The sequence below is a fragment of the Rhinoderma darwinii genome, chromosome 11, assembly GCF_050947455.1.
Source record: "Rhinoderma darwinii isolate aRhiDar2 chromosome 11, aRhiDar2.hap1, whole genome shotgun sequence".
In the NCBI taxonomy this organism is placed as follows: Eukaryota; Metazoa; Chordata; class Amphibia; order Anura; family Rhinodermatidae; genus Rhinoderma; species Rhinoderma darwinii.
The window spans coordinates 30,050,185-30,069,704 of NC_134697.1; the positions used below are offsets into that span (position 1 = coordinate 30,050,185).

At 39.7% G+C, this 19,520-nt stretch overlaps 1 protein-coding gene across 2 annotated transcripts in view; it reads right to left on the reverse strand.

Annotated features, from left to right (window-relative positions):
* DNTT (DNA nucleotidylexotransferase) overlaps window positions 1-19,520 on the reverse strand; it is a 213,220-nt gene that overhangs the window by 157,221 nt on the left and 36,479 nt on the right. For both annotated transcript variants that reach the window (XM_075843235.1, XM_075843234.1), the window contains exon 3: window positions 3,274-3,380. In XM_075843235.1, coding sequence (XP_075699350.1) covers window positions 3,274-3,380 — 107 coding nt within the window. The remainder of the gene's footprint in view (window positions 1-3,273; window positions 3,381-19,520) is intronic.

The window sequence follows — 19,520 nt, forward strand, 5'->3', positions numbered from 1 at the left end:
ATTCTTATACTATTAATATCTTGCTGAAAAAAGTCACATTTCCATTATGTAATATTGTTGCCATGAGGCCCTGTTCACACAGAGTATTTTGACGAAACCGCTCCGCAAAACTCGTCAAAAAACGGCCGAAAATGCCTCCCATTGATTTCAATGGGAGGCGGAGGCGGTTTTCTCCCACGAGCGGTACAATCGTCTCGCACGAGAAAGAAGGGACATGCCCTATCTTCGCGCGATTACGCCTCTGACCTCCCATTGACATCAATGGGAGGCAGAGAAAGCGTATTTCGCTGAGTTTTTTGCCCGTAGCACTCAATGAGCGTGAGCAAAAAATGCTGCGAAAAACGCAGCGAAAATCGCGGCAAACGGCATGCAGGAAGGTCAAAGTCGGAATTTTGAGGCAGAATTTTCCTCCTGCAAAAAAACTCTGTGTGAGCCTGAAGGGGTGTACTTGGTCTGCAACAATGTTTAGATAGATGGTACGTGTCAAAGTCACATCTAAATGAATGCCATGACCTAATGTTTCCCAGCAGAACATTGCCCAAAGTATCACACTGCCTCCACCGGTTTGCCTTCTTCCCATAGGGAATCCTGGTGCCATCTCTTCACCTGGTAAGTGACGCACATGCACCCAGCCATCCACATGATGTAAAAGAAAGTGTGATTCATCAAACCAGGCCACCTTCTTCCATTGCTCAATGGTCCACTTCTGGTGCTCGCGTGCCCGTTGTAGGCACTTCTGGTTGGAGACAGGGGTCAGCATGGGTAATCTGACCAGTCTGTGGCTATGCAGACTCATATTTAGCAAGCTGAGATGCTCTGTGTGTTCTGACACATTTCTATCATACCCAGCGTTAACTATTTCAGCAACTTGTGCTCCAGTAGCTCCTTTGTGGGGTCAGACCATCTCCCCTGCTAGCCTTTTCTCCCTGTGGCCTTGAATGCCAGTTCTACTTCCTTGGACCACTTTTGGGAGGTACTAATGAGTGCACCCCAGGAACACCCCACAAGATCTGCTGTTTTGGAGATGCTCCAACCCAGTCGTCTAGTCAGCACAATTTGGCCATATCCAAGTCACTCAGATCGTTACACTTGCCCATTTTTTCAGCTTCCAACACATCAATTTCAAGAACTGACTGTTCACTTGTTGCCTAATATATCACACCCCTGGTCAGGAGCCATTGTAATGAGATAATAAATGTTAGGCTGGGTTCACACACACTATTTATGGACGTAATTCGGGCATTTTAGCCCCGAATTACGTCCGAAAATGCGGCTCAATAGCGTTGGCAAACATCTGCCCATTCATTTGAATGGGTCTTACGATGTTCTGTTCCGACGGTCATTTTTTTTACGCCCCGCTGTCAAAAGGCGAGGTATAAAAAAGACGCCCGCGTCAAAGAAGTACCTGTCACTTCTTCAGACGTAAATGGAGCCGTTTTACATTCACAGCATGGAAAAACCGCTCCATTTACGTCCGTAATGGACGCAGCGAAAAGCGCCTCAGCATGCCATTACGGCTGAAATTACGGAGCTGTTTTCTCCTGAAAACAGCCCCGTAATTTCAGCCGTAACGGACACTGCAGTGTGAACATACCCTTATTCTCTTCACCTGTCAGTGATTTAAATGTTTTGGTAGATCGGTGCATAAGTCAGAAATTTTTACTTTCTAGTGAAGATTGGTTAATGCCTTAAGGGTAATTTTTATATTTATTATTAGTTTTGTTTTTTTAAAACTTTCCACTGGATCAATAGGGGTAAAATAAAGTTCTATATTTTCTCAGATTCCTTCCCTTTCTCACACCCCTTGGTTGAACTTGATGGACCTATGTCTTTTTTTTAACCGTACTATGTAATGTATACGCCAACCGTACACCACAAACGTGGTGTGAATTTAACCCCACAGTTCCAAAGGATGCATCAAATCCAAGATCAAATTTCTATACTTTCAACTGCATTTACTAGTATCTCATTCTAAGATCTTTCAGGATTGTTTTTACAGTAATAACAACTTGGCAAGAATTGCCAACAGTAATTTTCTATTTTCCTAGTCATGCAGTTATTACAAAGCCCCTTTCTAACATTTGGGCTGATATTACTAAAAAGGTGTACAACAGTAATGAATCTCACTGTTGGAAATCAATACCACTCATTATAATGTAACGTGATCTGCACAATACACTGGAATTAAATTAAATCAGTTTATTGAAAGAAAGAAGTACACGAATGCTCTCAGTAAGGCTGGAATAAATTGTCCTTTTATGTCTGTAATTAAATTTGACATCATATATAAATGCTAAATTGCTTAGAAGATAGCGGCATCAAATTCTTTGATGGTGTGTTATAGCCACAAGAAGATAGCGTGCGGTTGCCTTGAACTCCTACTTTGCAGGTTATGTCATATGCCAACGTAAAGCATTTAATGCACAACTGGATAATAATATAAATGGCTTTAGGTGCCTTTACTAGAGAATAGGAAAATTTGTCTTGTCCCTGTAAATCTTTTTTTTATATTTGCAAAGCAAGTCATGCATGCTATGACCTCAATATCCGACAACGCAGAATATGTCCCAGCTTTGCATAGCAAGTATAAACTACTTAGCCACAGCCTTTCCGAAGCCTGAACACTGGGACGCCTTAAAGTAGTAATCTTAAAGATTATCAGAAGCTGAACCATTGCCTTCTCCAAGAACTCAATAACAGTAAAATGAGTTAGATAGCTGTAATAAGTATACGTTTGGAAAAGAACAGCATTTGATGTTGCTAGAGTGGAACATCACCTATGGATTTCAAGCACATTAGTATGCCAAAAAAAAGCCATCAAGAAGGATTGGGTGAGGGGGTGCGGGAGCATTATCTCTCTATGACTTAAATTTAAATGTCATTTGAAAAGTTGACATGTTGAAACGCGTACATTAAGATTAGGGACAAACAAATAGCAATGAAACTTTATATGATTGTAGAATAATCCTTCGAAAATACATGTTACAGTGAACATGAAAAATAGCCTGTAGTGGAAGAATGCAGAAATCATTTTCGCTATTGATTCCCAAGTGTTTGTAAAATCCTGCCCAGATAAGCCCTATGCAATTAAATAGAATATTTCTGTCCCTGCCAGTACCAGTCACAGCTGAGACGTGGCTTAGAAAATCACAATGAAATTCTATTTCACCGGTATAAACCTGACCCTGAGTACTCTTTTTTTTCCACACTACTGCCTGCTATATCATTATTTTAGCAAGCAGTTTTGATGACTATGTAGCCAATAATTATTACCGTGAATATTGTGTTGATGTCTTGCAGCGGAGTTCGTCTCTGACACGCATATGGAGATACATGGACACATGATGAAGAGACTGGCGGATTGAAACTGGCAGAACAATCTTTCTGGACCTGAAGTGAAAAATACATACGAGAACAACAGCAATGTTAGAAAAATCAAGTGTTTTCTCCCCCCTTGTAGAACAAAAATTCACGATGCCCGGTTAACATTTAAAATAGAATTAATTCTCAATGAATTTGCTCCAATTATAATCCCCACGGTCTTAGAGAAGAGGTTTGCAATTTTATGCAATTAGCTTCACGTGTGCGACAGTACAATTAACGGTGATTGCCCTTAAATATATTTATGTAGGAGCTTTTCTAAACTGACATTTGCTCGATGATAAAACGCGTGATGACAATTTAATGCATGCAAGCAACAATTTATAACAGTCGGGTGTTAGTTTCCAGATTATTAGAATGCACTTCTTATACTTGTTAAGGGAAAACTTTGAGAAACATAAAATTAAGAAAAAAATATATGAGATATCATGTCAGAGCAAAACATTGAAAAGAAAAGTAGATCCGGAGTTTTTTTGTATATAAAATATAGCTTTTACTTGTTTCTCTTAAAAAATTACTTTAGAAAAAACACAATTGTACAGACAATATATAAAAAATGTACTGAAGTTTTGATGCTCATTCAAAGCCTGTATCCAGTATCGTGAGGTGATACGACATTAACAGCAGTTCATGCGTGTATATAATGAATAAAGAGTGTTCATCAATTTTCGTGTCTAGAGATCCTTTAGTGACCAACAGGTAATGATTAGTGACCAACAAGTACAAGAGTATGAGGCTCAGTGCCCCCCTACCCGTATGGATGTCATCCGTTTTTTCTGACAACCTTTACAGCTTGCTGTCCGATGGATCAGGAAAAAGCTCTCCTTATCTGTATAAAGGATCTCCTCTGTGAACTCTCTTAATGTAGTTAAAAATAGGAGATTTTAATACTAAGTTGCACGTGTGGCATTCATGTTGGAAGAACATTATTAAAATGAAGGGGAGTTTTAAGAGTCTGGGGATAATAACTTTGCTTAATAATAATTAAAGGGTTATTCCTATCTGGTAAAGTGATGGTATAATGTTAAGATGGGGTTGTGCTGCAGTTCCCTGCACAGAGGGTGACCGGGGTGCCACTGTGCAGGGGAAAACAGTGAAGGGGATGTGGCACTGAATCAGCGCTGCAGCCCCTTCATTTTTGGGATCTGTGGGGGTTCCCGAGGTCGAACCACCCCTGGATAATAAAGTGAGGGCATATCATAGCGATATGCCATCACTTTAAAAGATGGGAGTAACCTTTTAATAGAAATATTGGTGCAAATTCATTAATGATGTCCTAAATTTTGAAAAATAGACCGGACAGGTAGAAACGATGCCAAATTTATCAAAATGGTGCATGCATGCAGAGCGTCTGGTATTTTTGCAATATTTTTGAGAGCCAGGTAGCAGGTTACCAGGTTCTCGAGGAGAGCCATCTCCTCTGATTCTGGGCCCTGTAGACATAGGGTACTATATTTGGAACAGTATGGTACTATGTGTTCACTGTGGGCAAAGTATGGTGCTTTTTGGCTACTGTTTTACACTATGTTGCACTGTATGGATCTATGTGAGCACTGCTTGTCATTATATAGTGTGTGGACAAAGCATGGCACTATGTGGCACATCTGACTTCCTGATTTGAAGAAGCCATGCCCTGCCCCGTGGTTCATTAGTCTTCCATATCTGCAACTGATAGTTTTTTGGGGGCATCTCTGGAAAGCACTTATGGGGCATCTCTCGCAGGCACTTATGGGGGCACCTGTAATTGAGATGCTCACTAGGGAACTTGTGGTTAAGACATTTATGGCGACACAGAGCAAAACGAATACTGCTAATTACTGTAAATTTTAATGTGGTACATAATATTGAAGTAATCACATTAAGAAATTGTAAAAAAAAAAATTATTTAAAAGATTGTGTATTTTCTGTGAATTTGACTCAAGTCAGTTTAATCATGCAGAAAATCAGGAAGGTAGAACAGTTTTTTAGCCAAATAAATGGAAGAAAAATAACAGAAGGTCCTTAAGGAGCACTTGAGATTTGAGTAATATACCGCATTAGAAATATTACTCATGGCTACATGCTGCTTTAGTGCAAGTGCAACAATGAGAATTTAGCTAGGATCAAATAATGCAGTATAAATGGGCATAGATCCTGAAAAAATGAATCACATTATAACTCGTTTAACCTTCAAAAACAACTGATTTGAAGCACAAGAAAAATAATGGCTAATAATATGGCTGTAAATATAAGATGACCTTTAAAAGTAGAAATCTAATTAAAAAATATTTATATAATCAACGATGTGGGGGCCATAGTTAAAGGGCAATTTCATAGCAGGACATCACAATGGATGACACCTTCATTATTGTGTTATACTTGGACAATGGATTCATTAGTGGAAACAGTTTGTAAGAAATAATTCAACAAACTTAAGAAGAAGGTATTCGTGCATTTGGGTCCTGTTGCACGGGAAAATAACTTGGTAAAAACAATTACCGATTGACGATATAGAGAAATGTAAACGTTCAAAAGACATGCATTTATATGTAACAATACTCTGATGTTTTTTCATAATCTTGATTGCTTTTGAAGATGCCTCTTTACACAAGGGGATATAACGCCGGCAAATGATAATTTTATATGCCAATCATCGACAAATGAGAAAATTCTTGCTGATCGTGTAATCGCTGAACATTTCAGGCTGACTGCGTTGTTCTTTAAAGGGTAACCAAACTTTTAAAAAACTTTTTGATTTTGATATGTCATAGTGACATATGCTTAGTTTCCGATCGGCTTTACTTGAAAATCAACGCGAGCGGCAGTATGACATGTCAAGAGTTTTTTTTAAAGTTTACCCTTTAAGGTGATCTACTGACATTAAGAAATATATGCCCCCATGATAACTCTCTTGATTTTACGTATTTTCAGTTCTTGGGAAATTTACATTCTAATGCATATCTTTAGATATCCTAAGATTTCACAAGTCCAAGATAGAACAATGAATGTCTAGGATGCCAAAGTTCAACATGTGCATAAACCTGCATACTTGCAGTCAGGGCTTTATTATACATTATCCCAAAATACAGAAAATATACTGTACAATAACGGATACATCATACCCCTGTATGGCTTAGGTAATAATATTAAAGTTAGAAACTCAACATAGTATTTGAGAAATGTATTTATTGAAGATCAAAATCAAAACCTGAATTCAGGGGTGTGACTAGAATTCATAGGGCCTTATAGAAGAGTCAGGGATGGGCCCCCACCACTTAGTTGACCGTAATGTTCACGTCACATTTTTTGTTTACATTTACCGTGTACATTGGAAAATCTCCCGAAGTACTCACTAAACGTGTCCATAAAGCTCCACGGTCAGATGTGGGCCAAAAGAGTGTCCTTTTGGCCTTTGTCTGGCTGGTATACATACAGTATTCCACAAAAAAAAGGTATGAAATAAAGTAATTTCCATTCTGCGGAGTCTAGTAATAAACTTTAGATGACACTGTATGACATCTGTCACAAGCATTCATTAAACGTATACGTCATGAGCTGTACAATAGCTTTTATTAACATCCATTAAATAAATGCCATTAAAGCCCATGGATGACAGATGCTTTAAACAGATGCCCAACCGTGGCATCTGTCACTCATGGACTATAATGATATCTGTTTAACAGATACATCATGAACTCTCATGACCAGTATCGGACTGGCCCAGGCACTGAACTGCATCACTCTGGCCTCGGGAGTCGGCTGCTGACTAATGTGGAACCTAGAGCCATTGACTGCCGCTTATGGTATGTTCACACGCAAACGCAAATTATTTCTGAAATTACGGAGCTGTTTTCAGGCGAAAACAGCTCCCGAATTTCAGACGTAATTGCAAGTACTCGCGTTTTTTGCTGCGTCCATTAAGGACGTAATTGGAGCTGTTTTTCAATGGAGTCAATGAAAAATGGCTCCAAAAACGTCCCAAGAAGTGTCCTGTACTTCTTTGACGCGGGCGTAATTTTACGCGCCGTCTTTTGACAGCGACGCGTAAGATTACACCTCGTCTGCACAGAACATCGTAAGACCCATTGCAAGCAATGGGCAGATGTTTGCAGGCGTATTAGAGCCATCTTTTCAGGCGTAATTCAAGGCGTAAAACGCCTGAATTACGCCTGAAAATAGGTTGTGTGCCCATACACTTATTCTCGTGGGCCACAGGCTTTTTAAGACTTCTGGCCTACTAGAGGGCAGGAGGATGCAGAGGATGTCAGTGTCTTTCCAATGAAGTCCGGACCACAGACCGCAGAAAGCAGGCAGAGAACCCAGCCACTCGTTGTGGGAAGAGGGTTAGGATCAGACTTTTGTTTTTATTTTAATTGGTGCAAAGGGGACCTAATTATTATATAGGGGCAAATGTAGGTCCTAACCTCTATATGGGGCACAAAGTGTGAACTAACTACTATATGGAGGCACAAAGGGGGACCCAACTACTATAAGGGGGCACCAAAGTAACATAAGTTTTATATGGGGCTTAAAGGCTCCTTAACTACTATATGGAGGAAAGGAACCTAATTACTATATGGGGGCTCAAAGGAGACCTAACTACTATATACGGGCACAAAGGGGACCTAACTACTATATGGGGGCCCAAAAGGAGTCTAACTACTATATAGAGGCACAATCGAGACCTAACCATGATACTGGCCTGCCGCTCACAATGTGCATCAGTATTAACGGAGCCCCCACTATAAAGATCTGATATTAAATGACAATGAACATTAACTTCATAAAAAAATGTGTATATTTGTCGGAGCTCTCAGTGGGGGGGCACATACTATGTTTTACTATGGTGCCTTATGACTTCTGTGTATGCCCCTGCTATTAACATCAATTTATACTAATAGGTCATATAGAAAAGGGGTTGTATTATTGATATGACCCCTTAAATACCCCTAAGGGCAATGCCAAACGTGGCAGATATTTTCACCATGGATTATGCCGTGAATTCAATGCAAATATGGGGCAAAATCCACACGTGCATCTGCATTGCAAAGGGTGAAATCCGCTGTGAACATTTCTGCAATGGAATGATCATACTACAGAATTAAAAGTCCACAGCATGCTCTGAATTCCGTGTGTATTTTTTCCGCAATGTGTAGATGGGACTTTCAAAACCCCATTCAAATGTATTGTTTTGTAAATTGACGCACCACAATTCTTGCACATCTGAACTCAAATTTAATAAACGATACATTCCCCTTAAGTAATAATGTCCACCTTTTCTGCTGCTCCAATGCATGGATGTATGTAGTCTGCCCATCAAGTCGTGATTAAATTCACATGGCAAAATGTCAGATCTTTCTCATTTTATCTATAACTAAGCTTGAAAATGAAGACATACAATAAAAGTTGAACCAGCAGACTTTTCAGTTCAAGTTTGGGTTCAGCTGTGTCTTAGCTTTTTCCATTCTGTTTCATTATCATCCTCTATATTTGAAGTTTTCAGTGATGGTATTCCTTTAATATTAAACTTCTCAGAGTATTGCTGAAAAGATTCTGAATGTTCCGTCTTCTTCATCTTTAATTGAAATGAATATATAGACTATTACCAGTAAAACTTGGTACTCACCATGTTTTATAGATTATCTACTCAATTTATAGACTCTCTACACATAGTAATGACACACGTATGATGATGTGAGTGTCCACAGGAATGTGTCACCCAATATATCCCCAGTATGACAAGCACCAAAAATTTCAGTCGTTTTGACCCAAAGGCTCAAGATGCAAAAACTGAGACAGCACAGATTCCAATGATGATATGTCCTCTTCTTATATGTTAGTGCTGTCATGGGGACTTTGGGTGGAATAAAATCATCAAATGCATAAATATCTACCCTGGCCTGAATACATGTGGTTCGTGAATCATGCGATATGTGGATCCATATAATTGTGAAGAGTCATATGGATCCGCACAAGGACTCCATGTGTCCTCTGACAGAAATGGGAAGAAGACATATTATTATTATTTATTATTATTATTATTATTGTTGTTATTATCAGAATGTGTCAATTGTGTAGTCTTTAAGCAATGATAACTCAGCGTGTACTGAGTCACCTTTTATAAATCTCTTCTTGTCAATGTCTTTAATTTTTCAAAAAATATTGATTGGTCAATGGTCATCTAATTAAAAGAACACCTAGTCATCTAGTAAATGTCATTTTATTAACTTTTTGAAAAGAAGCTTTGTGAATATTTTTTAAACATTTTTGTATGTGTAAACAAGACACCTTAACATTAGAGTTGTCATTTAACCCCTTCCCGACATGCGCCGTACATGTACGGCGCTGTCGGGAGGTGCTTCCCGCAAAGCGCCGTACATGTACGGCGCAGTGATTGTGTGGGCTCAGAAGCAGAGCCGGCACCATCACCGCGGGGTGACAGCTGTATTATACAGCTGGCACCCTCCTGTAACTGCCAGGACCGGAGCTATTCTCCGATCCGGCAGATTAACCCCTCAGATGCTGCGCTCAATAGATGCAATCGCTGGGTTGCTGTGGCAATCGGACGCCAGAAAATGGCGTCCGAGTCTGCCTTGTACGGGAGCCGATGAGGACCCGCCTTCGGCGTGTCCTCATAGGCTTGCTGTCAGTGAATAACTGACAGCGCTAATACACTGCACTACGTATGTAGTGCAGTGTATTAGAGTAGCGATCGGGGCATCAGGCCCTCATGTCCCCTAGTGGGACAAGTAAGAAAAGTAAAAAAAAGATAATAAAAATGTGGTAAAACAATAAAAACACACACATTTCAAATAAAAATAAAGCTAAACTGACTTTTTTCCCATAGTTAGTCTTTTATTATGGGAAAAACCGTAAAAATTAAAAAAACTATACATAATTGGTATCGCCGCGTCCGTAACGACCCAAACTACAAAACTGTTATGTAATTTATCCCGCACGGTGAACGCCGTAAAAAAAAACCGTGAAAAACAACGCCAGAATCTTTGTTTTTAGGTCACATCTCCTTCCAAAAAATGCTATAAAAAGTGATCCAAAAGTCACATTTACTCCAAAATAGTACTAATAAAAACGACAATCCGTCCCGCAAAAAATAATCCCTGACACCGTTTAGTGCACGCAAAAATAAAAAAGTTATGGGTCTTGGAATATGGCGACACAGAAAACAAATGATTTTATAAAAAGTGATTTTATTGTGCAAAAGCCGCAATACATAAAAAAAACTATATAAATTTGGTATCGCCGTAATCGTATCGACCCGCAGAATAAAGCTAACATGTAATTTAGGGCGCACTGTGGATGCCGAAAAAAAAAACAATAAAAAACTATTCCAGAATTGATTGTTTTTGGTAATTTCCTTTACCAAAAAATTAAATAAAAAGTGATCAAAAAGTCGTATGTGTTTTAAAATGATACCAATAAAATCTACAGCCCGTCTCGCAAAAAACAAGCCCGCACACCGCTCAATCAACTGAAAAACAAAAAAGTTACGGCACTAGTAACGCGGTGATGAAAAAACATCTCAATGCGCAGGCCGGAGGGGAACATTCCTTCAGTTTCAGGGCCCTAGTATTTAGGAACTAGGAAAGGGAATGGACACAGCACATCCGCTGGAAGCGAGGGCGCCCGTATTATACCAGCGCAAAACTTTCCCAGTAATATTTCCCAAACTATGAAGGAGAAAAAGTCCCCAAAAGGTGCAGAGCGTTACAGAAGGGGGATAAGAAAGAAAACCGTTTATCAGTGAGACACCGGCCTGCACATAACAGATCGCTTCACATTGTAACACACATCTATGGATAATTGTATTATTTACCCCATTATTATACCCTCTTATTATGCCCTGATGTACTCCGCACAGATTACATATACCCCTGATATACTCCGCACAGATTACATATACCCTGATGTACTCCGCACAGATTACATATACCCTGATGTACTCCGCACAGATTACATATACCCTGATGTACTCCGCACAGATTACATATACCCTGATGTACTCCGCACAGATTACATACGCCACCACATTATAAACTGAAATACCAGCAAAACCCCAAACAGAACTATTACCAAGCAAAATCCATGCTCAAAATGGCGGTCTATTCCTTCTTAGCCCTACAGTGTGCCCAAACGGCAATTTATGTTCACAAGTAAGGCATTACCATACCCGGGAGAACCCGCTTAACAATTTATGGGGTAAGATTCTCTAGGGGCACAACATCTTGTGCGGTGAATGGGCAGATCAGTGGAAAAATTGCAATTTTCACTTTGCACAATCCACTGCGTATTCATTTCTGAAAAACACCTGTGATGTCTAAATTCTCACTACACCCCTTGATAAATGCCTTTTAGGGGTGTAGTTTCTAAAACGGGGTCACTTTTGTTTGGTACATCAGGGGTTTTGCAAATGCAACATGGCGTCCGCAAACCATTCCAGCAAAATCTACGCTCCAAAAGATAAATACCGCTCCTTTTCTTCTGAATGCTCCCATATACGTAAATAGCCTATTATAACCACATATGGGGTGTTACCGTACTCGGGAGAAATTACTTTACAAATGTTGGGGTGCTTTTTCTTCTCTATTCCTTGTAAAAATGAAAAATGTTGATCTAAAACTACATCTTGTTGGAAAAAAAAAATATTTTTCATTTTCATAGCTTAATTCTAATTAATTCAGCAAAAAACCTTTGGGATCAAAATTTTCACTATACCCCTAGATGATTCCTCAGGGGGTAGAGTTTCCCAAATGGAGTCACTTTTGGGGTGTTTCCACTGTACTAGTACTACAGGGGCTCAGCAAATGTGACATGGCACCCAGACACTATCCAAAATCCAAATGGTGCTAGTTCCATTCTGAGCCCTACCGTGTGTCCAAACAGCCGTTTATGACCACATGTGGGGTATTGTTTTACTCGGGAGAAGTTGCTTTACTAATTTTACGGTGATTTTTCTCCTTCAGTCCTTGTGGAAATGAAAAAAAAATACCTAAACCTACATTTTATTTGAAAAAATGTAGATTTTCATTTTTACGGCCTACTTCCAATAAGTTCTGTAAAACACCTGTGCGGTCAAACTGCTCACTATACTCCTAGATAATTTCCTCATGGGGTGTAGTTTCCAAAATGGGGTCACTTGTTGGGGGTTTCCACTGTTTTATCCCCTCAGGAGCTTTGCAAATGCGACATGGCCTCCGCAAACCATTTCTGATAAATTTGAGTTCCAAAAGCCAAATGGCGCTCTTTCCCTTCTCAGCCTCGCCGTGTCTCCAAACAGCCGTTTATTACTACATGTGGGGTATTGTTTTACTCGGGAGAAATTTCTTTATAAATTTTATAGTGCTTTTTCTCCTTCAGTCCTTGTGGAAATGAAAAAAAATTAGATAACCTATATTTTATTTGAAAAAATGTAGATTTTCATTTTCATGGCCTAGTTCCAAAACTTTTTGCAAAAAAACTGGCCGGTCAAAATGCTTGCTACACCCCTAGATAAATTCCTCGAGGGGTATAGTTTCCAAAATGGGGTCACTTGTTGGGGGTTTCCACTGTTTTGTCCCCTATTCCTGCTAAATTTGAGCTCCAAGAGCCAAATGGCGCTCTTTCCATTCTAAGCCCTGCCGTGTGTCTAAATAACCGTTTATTACCACATGTGGGGTATTGTTTTACTCGGGAGAAATTGCTCTACAAATGTTGTGGTGCTTTTTCTACTTTAGTTCTTTTGGAAATGAAAAAAAATTAGCTAAACCTACATTTTATTTGAAAAAATTTAGATTTTCATTTTCATGGCCTAGTTCCAAAAATTTTTGCAAAAAAACTGGCCTGTCAAAATGCGGTCACTTTTGGGGGGTTTCCACTGTTTTAGTTCCACAAGACCTGTTCAAAGCTGACATGGTGCCTAAAATATATTCTAATAAAAAGGAGACCCAAAATCTACTAGGTGCTCCTTTGCTTCTGAGGCCGGTGCTTCAGTCCAGTAGCACACTAGGGCCATATGTGGGATATTTCCTAAAACTGCAGAACCTGGGCAATAAATATTGTGTTGCATTTCTTGGGTAAAACCTTCTGTGGTACAAAAAAAATGGATTCAAAATGAATTTCTGGAAAAAAATAATGAACTTTGTAAATTTCACCTCTACATTGCCTTAATTCCTGTGCAATGTCTAAAGGGTTAAGAAACTTTCTAAATGCTGTTTTGAATACTTTGAGGGGTGCAGTTTTTAAAATGGGGTGACTTATTGGGGGTTTCTAATATCTAAGGACCTCAAAGCCACTTCACAACTGAACTGGCCCCTGTAAAAATAGCATTTTGAAATTTTCTTGAAAATGTGAGAAATTGCTGCTAAAGTTCTAAGCCTTGTAACGTCCTAGAAAAATAAAATGATGTTCAAAAAACGATGCCAATCTAAAGTAGACATATGGGGGATGTTAGTTAGCAACATTTTTGTGTGGTATAACTGCCTGTCTTACAAGCAGATACATTTAAATTGAGAAAAATGCAAATTTTTGCAATTTTTCGCTAAATTTTGGTGTTTTTCACAATTAAATACTGAATGTATCGGGCAAATTTTGCCAGTAACATAAAGTCCAATGTGTCACGAGAAAACAATCTCAGAATCACTTGGATAGGTAAAAGCATTCCGGAGTTATTACCATATAAAGTGAAACATGTCAGATTTGAAAAATGAGGCTCTGTCAGGAAGGTCAAAAGCGGCCAAAGAGGGAAGGGGTTAAAATACCTGCAAACAGGGAGGTAAGGCTATGTTCACATCAGTGTCGGGTTCCGTTCATGGGTTCCGTTGCAGCTTTCCGTCAGAGGAACTGATGAACAGAAAGCCAAACGGAAACCATAGCTTCCGTTTGCATTACGGAAGCTATGGTTTTCATCTGGCTTTCCGTTCATCGGTTCCTCCGACGGAAAGCTGCAACGGAAGCAGACGCTGATGTAAACAGGCTCTAAGGCTGGGATCACACATGCAGTTTTTGTGGTAGTCGTTGTGACAGGTTTTTTTGAGCCAAGCTCAGGAGTAGATCAAAAAGAGAGGAGACGTATTAATCTTTCCTTTATACATTGTCTTTCTTTTGGATCCACTCCTGTGTTTGGCTTAAAAAACTGACACAAAAACTGCATGTGTGATTTCAGCCTACAGCAGAAATACAGCTTAAAGTATATAGTAAAATATAAAATTCACCACACACAACTGTGTTTTTGTTTGTGGCGGTTTATTTTTACAAATTTTGTGGTTAGTGGTAATTAGTTAGTGGGTAATACACAGGGATGATGAGGTTCACATATAGGGATGATGGGGGTCATGTAACCCCATCAGCCCTGTCTTTATGTAACCATCAGGGGCGTGTGGAGATTGAGGAATAACAACGCTGCCCCCTCCTCCTTCTACATCAGAGGGTAGAAGGAGAAAGGGGTGTACTTGGAGAGACGACGCTCCGTGTCTTTGAGCAGCCAGAACTTCCGGCTGAACAGAGGCACGGCGCGTCATTAACTACCTTTACAGGCAGTGCGGGAGCTCCAAGAGTGAAGGAGGTGGAGATGTGGACGACGAGACAGTCAGAGGAGGGGGCGTGTACTATGATTGATGACACTCCGTGTCTTTGCTCAGCCTACACTACCGGCTGAGCAGAGGCACGGCGAATCATCAACTATGTTTACAGGTGGCGGGACCAGAGGAGGCGGAGCTCTGAAGAGCTCATGAAACATCCGCAAATGTAGTTGATGACGCGCCGTGCCTTTCTTCAGCCGGAAATGCTGGCTGAGCAAAGACACGGACCATCACAGGAAATAAAAAATTTACCCTGGGTGCGGTCACATGACCGCAAATCAGAACCAAGTAACGAACCCAAAGGTAAATAGACATTATATTAGAAAGTTACTTACATATGTCCAATTAAGTTAAAATATAAATAAAATTTATTCCTGGACAACCCCTTTAATTTTCAAGGACTAGATACAAAAAAAGGCTATAGTTTCAGGCATGTTTAGTAGCTTGCCCTACTCTATCTTATTAGCCTTGATGCCCTATGTTCTACCTATGTTAAATCAGAGGGATTGTCCTGATAAGAACGCACCTCTAAGTTACAGCCTATTCAACGCATTTCATTATTGCCGCACTACTACAGTGTAGATAAAGTATGTGCACTAATTACCAAGAATAGCTTCTAATGAATTAGATTTCATGGGAAGGAGCATTTTGCGACTCCTCTTACCTTTTTTTCCCTGCTTTTTGCTGAGTAAATCTTCTCCTCTGTAATTTGCTCCTTCCTCGACAGTTTTGAACAAGCGGCGAGCTAAAAACCAAAAAGTGCACCAAATATATTCTCTGTGTGCCACATTTTTTGTTGCAAACTATTGTTGTAAAGTATGGCAGCCATGTGGTGGCATAGGGAAGTTTCTCAAATTTTATTGTTCTGCATGTGCCATTTTGCTAAATTTGCACAATTTGTGCCATTGCTCCCAGGGAAGAATATCTACGTAATGAGCTGCCATACCAGGGCACCATACAGCAGCACACGGCTCATACTTCTGTCTATGAACAAGAATATGGAATTAAACAGATAGGAGATTTTAGGTATGTTACTATAGTTACTCATTCAAGGAAAAGTATAATTTGAGAATTACAAAGCCAGGGTGGTGGAGTATGCGAAACTTCCATAGTGTAGAAATATATTTTCACAATTTGATACATAGAGCCATTTCATTCTGATTATTCTTCATAGTGTTAATATTTTCTGTAAAAACGTTTACTTTTCAATAATAACGCCCCTATTCGTGCAACTTTGTGAGTTACTTATATGGTGCCCTAAATTCTAGGGACAGCTTATATATCTAGGCCATATGTTCCTCAATGTTTTCAATATTTAAATGTTCTTTCTCTACCATCCAGGTTTGCACATGGGAGCCAATTAGCACAGAATTACACTAAGGGTATAAAGTTTTTTTTATTTTCTTTCTTCACTTCAGGAACAGGTGACTCCCTCAACACAGCAAAGACAACCTGCTTTTTTGCAAATTTCCGAACACTTGGACACCTCATTATGTAGCTCTATGATTTTCTAGGTGGATACTGAGTTTTGTAAAGATGTCCAAGCTAGGGGTGATTTTGACAGGCAATTATGCTGCTTTAGACCTAATTGGCTGCAAATTGTAATGTGTATGGGATTGAAATGACCCTTGAACCTGATAAATTTTTGATCTAATTCAACAGAAAGCTCAGATAAAGACAGCATTGGCTATTTTGTACAATAATGTGAGGTACGTGGACGATAGTGCTAAACCTGTGACTTTATAAGACAGATTTTTTTGTATTTGGAGGTAAGGACATGCAGCAAAAGTTTCTAATTTAAAGCAATTTTGCTCCAGTTTAGGCTTAGGCTTTAGGGTAGGATTATGGTTAATTTTGCCTCTGGGCTTAATGTTGCAGATGAGTCAAAAACATGATGTTTTGTTCCCTAGATCCAGGAACACCTGCCCACTAAACAAAAAATTCTGATTTAGGCTACACCCATGTTCCAAAAAACACTTCCAAAAACTTTTACTTACCTGAATGCTGAGATTCCGGAGATGCACCACTATCCCCTAATAATATTAGGTGCTGCAATTTTGGATACATTAAGATGGGCAGGCTCTACAGATGTAGCACATGTTTTGTCCAGTTTCTTCTCTAGTACACTTCCAGTCTGTGCAGACAGGTAAACTAACTCAAGATAGAAACGGGAGAAGGGCAGCTTGCCACATCTCTTAAAGGTTCTGTAAACCTTTAGTGCCAATTGTATATAATGATTCTTAACACATTTTTAAATTACATTTATTAAAAATATTCTATTGTTTCAGTGCTGCAGCTTCTATTTATTCATCTGACATAGAAGCTGAAAAACGCCTTTGTAAGGCGAATATATCAGTGAGCTACAAATGTGTTTCAAATAACAATATAAATACATTTCAATACAAAAAAAAACAATGTCACTAAAGGTTTACATAGCCTTTAAAGAGGCTCTGTCACCAGATTATAAGTGCCGTATCTCCTACATAAGGAGATCGGCGCTATAATGTAGGTGACAGCAGTGCTTTTTATTTAATAAAACGATCAATTTTCACCACTTTATTAGCGATTTTAGATTTATGCTAATGAGTTGCTTAATGCCCAAGTGGGCGTATTTTTACTTTAGACCAAGTGGGCGTTGTACAGAGAAGTGTATGACGCTGACCAATCAGCCTCATGCACTCCTCTCCATTCATTTACTCCACGCATAGGGATCCTTTTAGATCAGTATGTGCTGTCTTATACTAACACATTAACAATACTGAAGTGTTTAGACAGTGAATAGACATTCCACAGGATGTCTATTCACAATCTCTGCACTTCGTTACTGTTTTTGTGGTAGTTACAGCAGAGCAAAGCGTAATCTCGCTGTAACCTGTCATTTACCGCGTAATCTCGCGAGATTACGCTTCCTCTGCTGTAACTACCACAGACAGAGTAACGAAGTACACAGATTGTGAATAGACATCACGTGGAATGTATGAATGATACTGGTAGAGGTGACTTCTATGGGGGTTTTTCTGCAGTGGGCAAGTTAGACAGCTGTTTATGCGGGCCAGGTTTAATTGACTCTATGTGCCTATTTAGGCTTGGCATCACAGATTTTGCATTGCAATTGTTTGGCAACTGACCTTGCTTACATTATGATACTGTGTGCTCGTTTGTGTGCATGTGCACGAGCCCTTCGGTTGTCTCCCGTAGGGTATGTGTGCCTGCGCACACACCCGTACATCAGTGCTATTTGTCCCCCACTTACTTATGGCTGCCCTACATTAGCCCTATATAATATATACTATGTGTGTTGATTGTTCAGCAGTCTACTCATCCGATATATATTGTAATGTAAAATTTCTATATTCTGACTGCTACTAGGGACATATACTCTTTGTGCCTATTCTCCTACTTTTGTATTGTATACACATTGACCGATTGGTCTAGCCTATTTGCCAATCTGGCCACGTGACTGTTTTTCACTGTGCGCTATTTGCCGCCTAGGAGTGAGGGAGTGACCTCCCAGCTCTGTGGCCAGTGGCATCTGCGCCTGCGCGACGTAGCTTCTTCACACATACCCTGATACTCATTAAGCGTGCATGTGCAGAAGCCATCTTCACACTCCGGAGAATAGCGCCATTCTGGGATGTGGACATTGGAGTGTAAGTGTTAGTTGTAGTCATAGAACACATTACATATGTGAACTACGTATATTATGAGAACTTCTGGTAATGTATTTCACCGTATTGACCCCCGAGGAAGCTGAAGAGGCGCCGATACACGTAGGGTACCAGATGGATGCTACTGAAATAGGGTTTCCAACTACCCTATCGATACTACAATACATCTTGTCTACACACTTAGCCAGTATTAAACATGATAATATATTTACGATCGATTCAAGTTTCTGTCAGGTTTCCAGAGTTAGAAGTGTAACTTCCGGTTTTGCGGTCCACCGTTACCATGCCGTATGGAACGCAAACAAAAAATAAAAAAGAATCTTACGTCAAACCGGAAATGTTAGAACTCAGTAATTAATGAACATGACCATTCTATAATAAACTATTATTGAACCTACGCTCAAACATAGATACTCTGAATGTGACTGCATTACACTTGATCATCCTTAGTAACTTATCATAAAGTATATACATAAAGTCTATAATACAAACGGAGTTTGTATGAACACATGTAGACACTAATTAGCGCCACTTACGAACACCTGTGCAATCTAGCATATAAGACACACATCCCTCTAAGTCAGCTAGCTTCAGCCATGATTAAGGACGCTTGAAGCGTCAGAAACGCGTAGGCTTCCTACCATCATCAACCATTTTTCCCTACACCACCAGGATAGCACGCTGTGCTCTTTACCCCTGTTTTTACTAGCCAAAATGCTCTTGGCACATTAAACTTGGAAAAACCTGTTCCATTTTATTCAATCGTTGGTGCTGGATCTCTACTTCCTTTTTCTTTTGGTAGTGACCTCCCAGCTCTGTGGCCAGTGGCATCTGCGCCTGCGCGACGTAGCTTCTTCACACATACCCTGATACTCATTAAGCGTGCATGTGCAGAAGCCATCTTCACACTCCGGAGAAT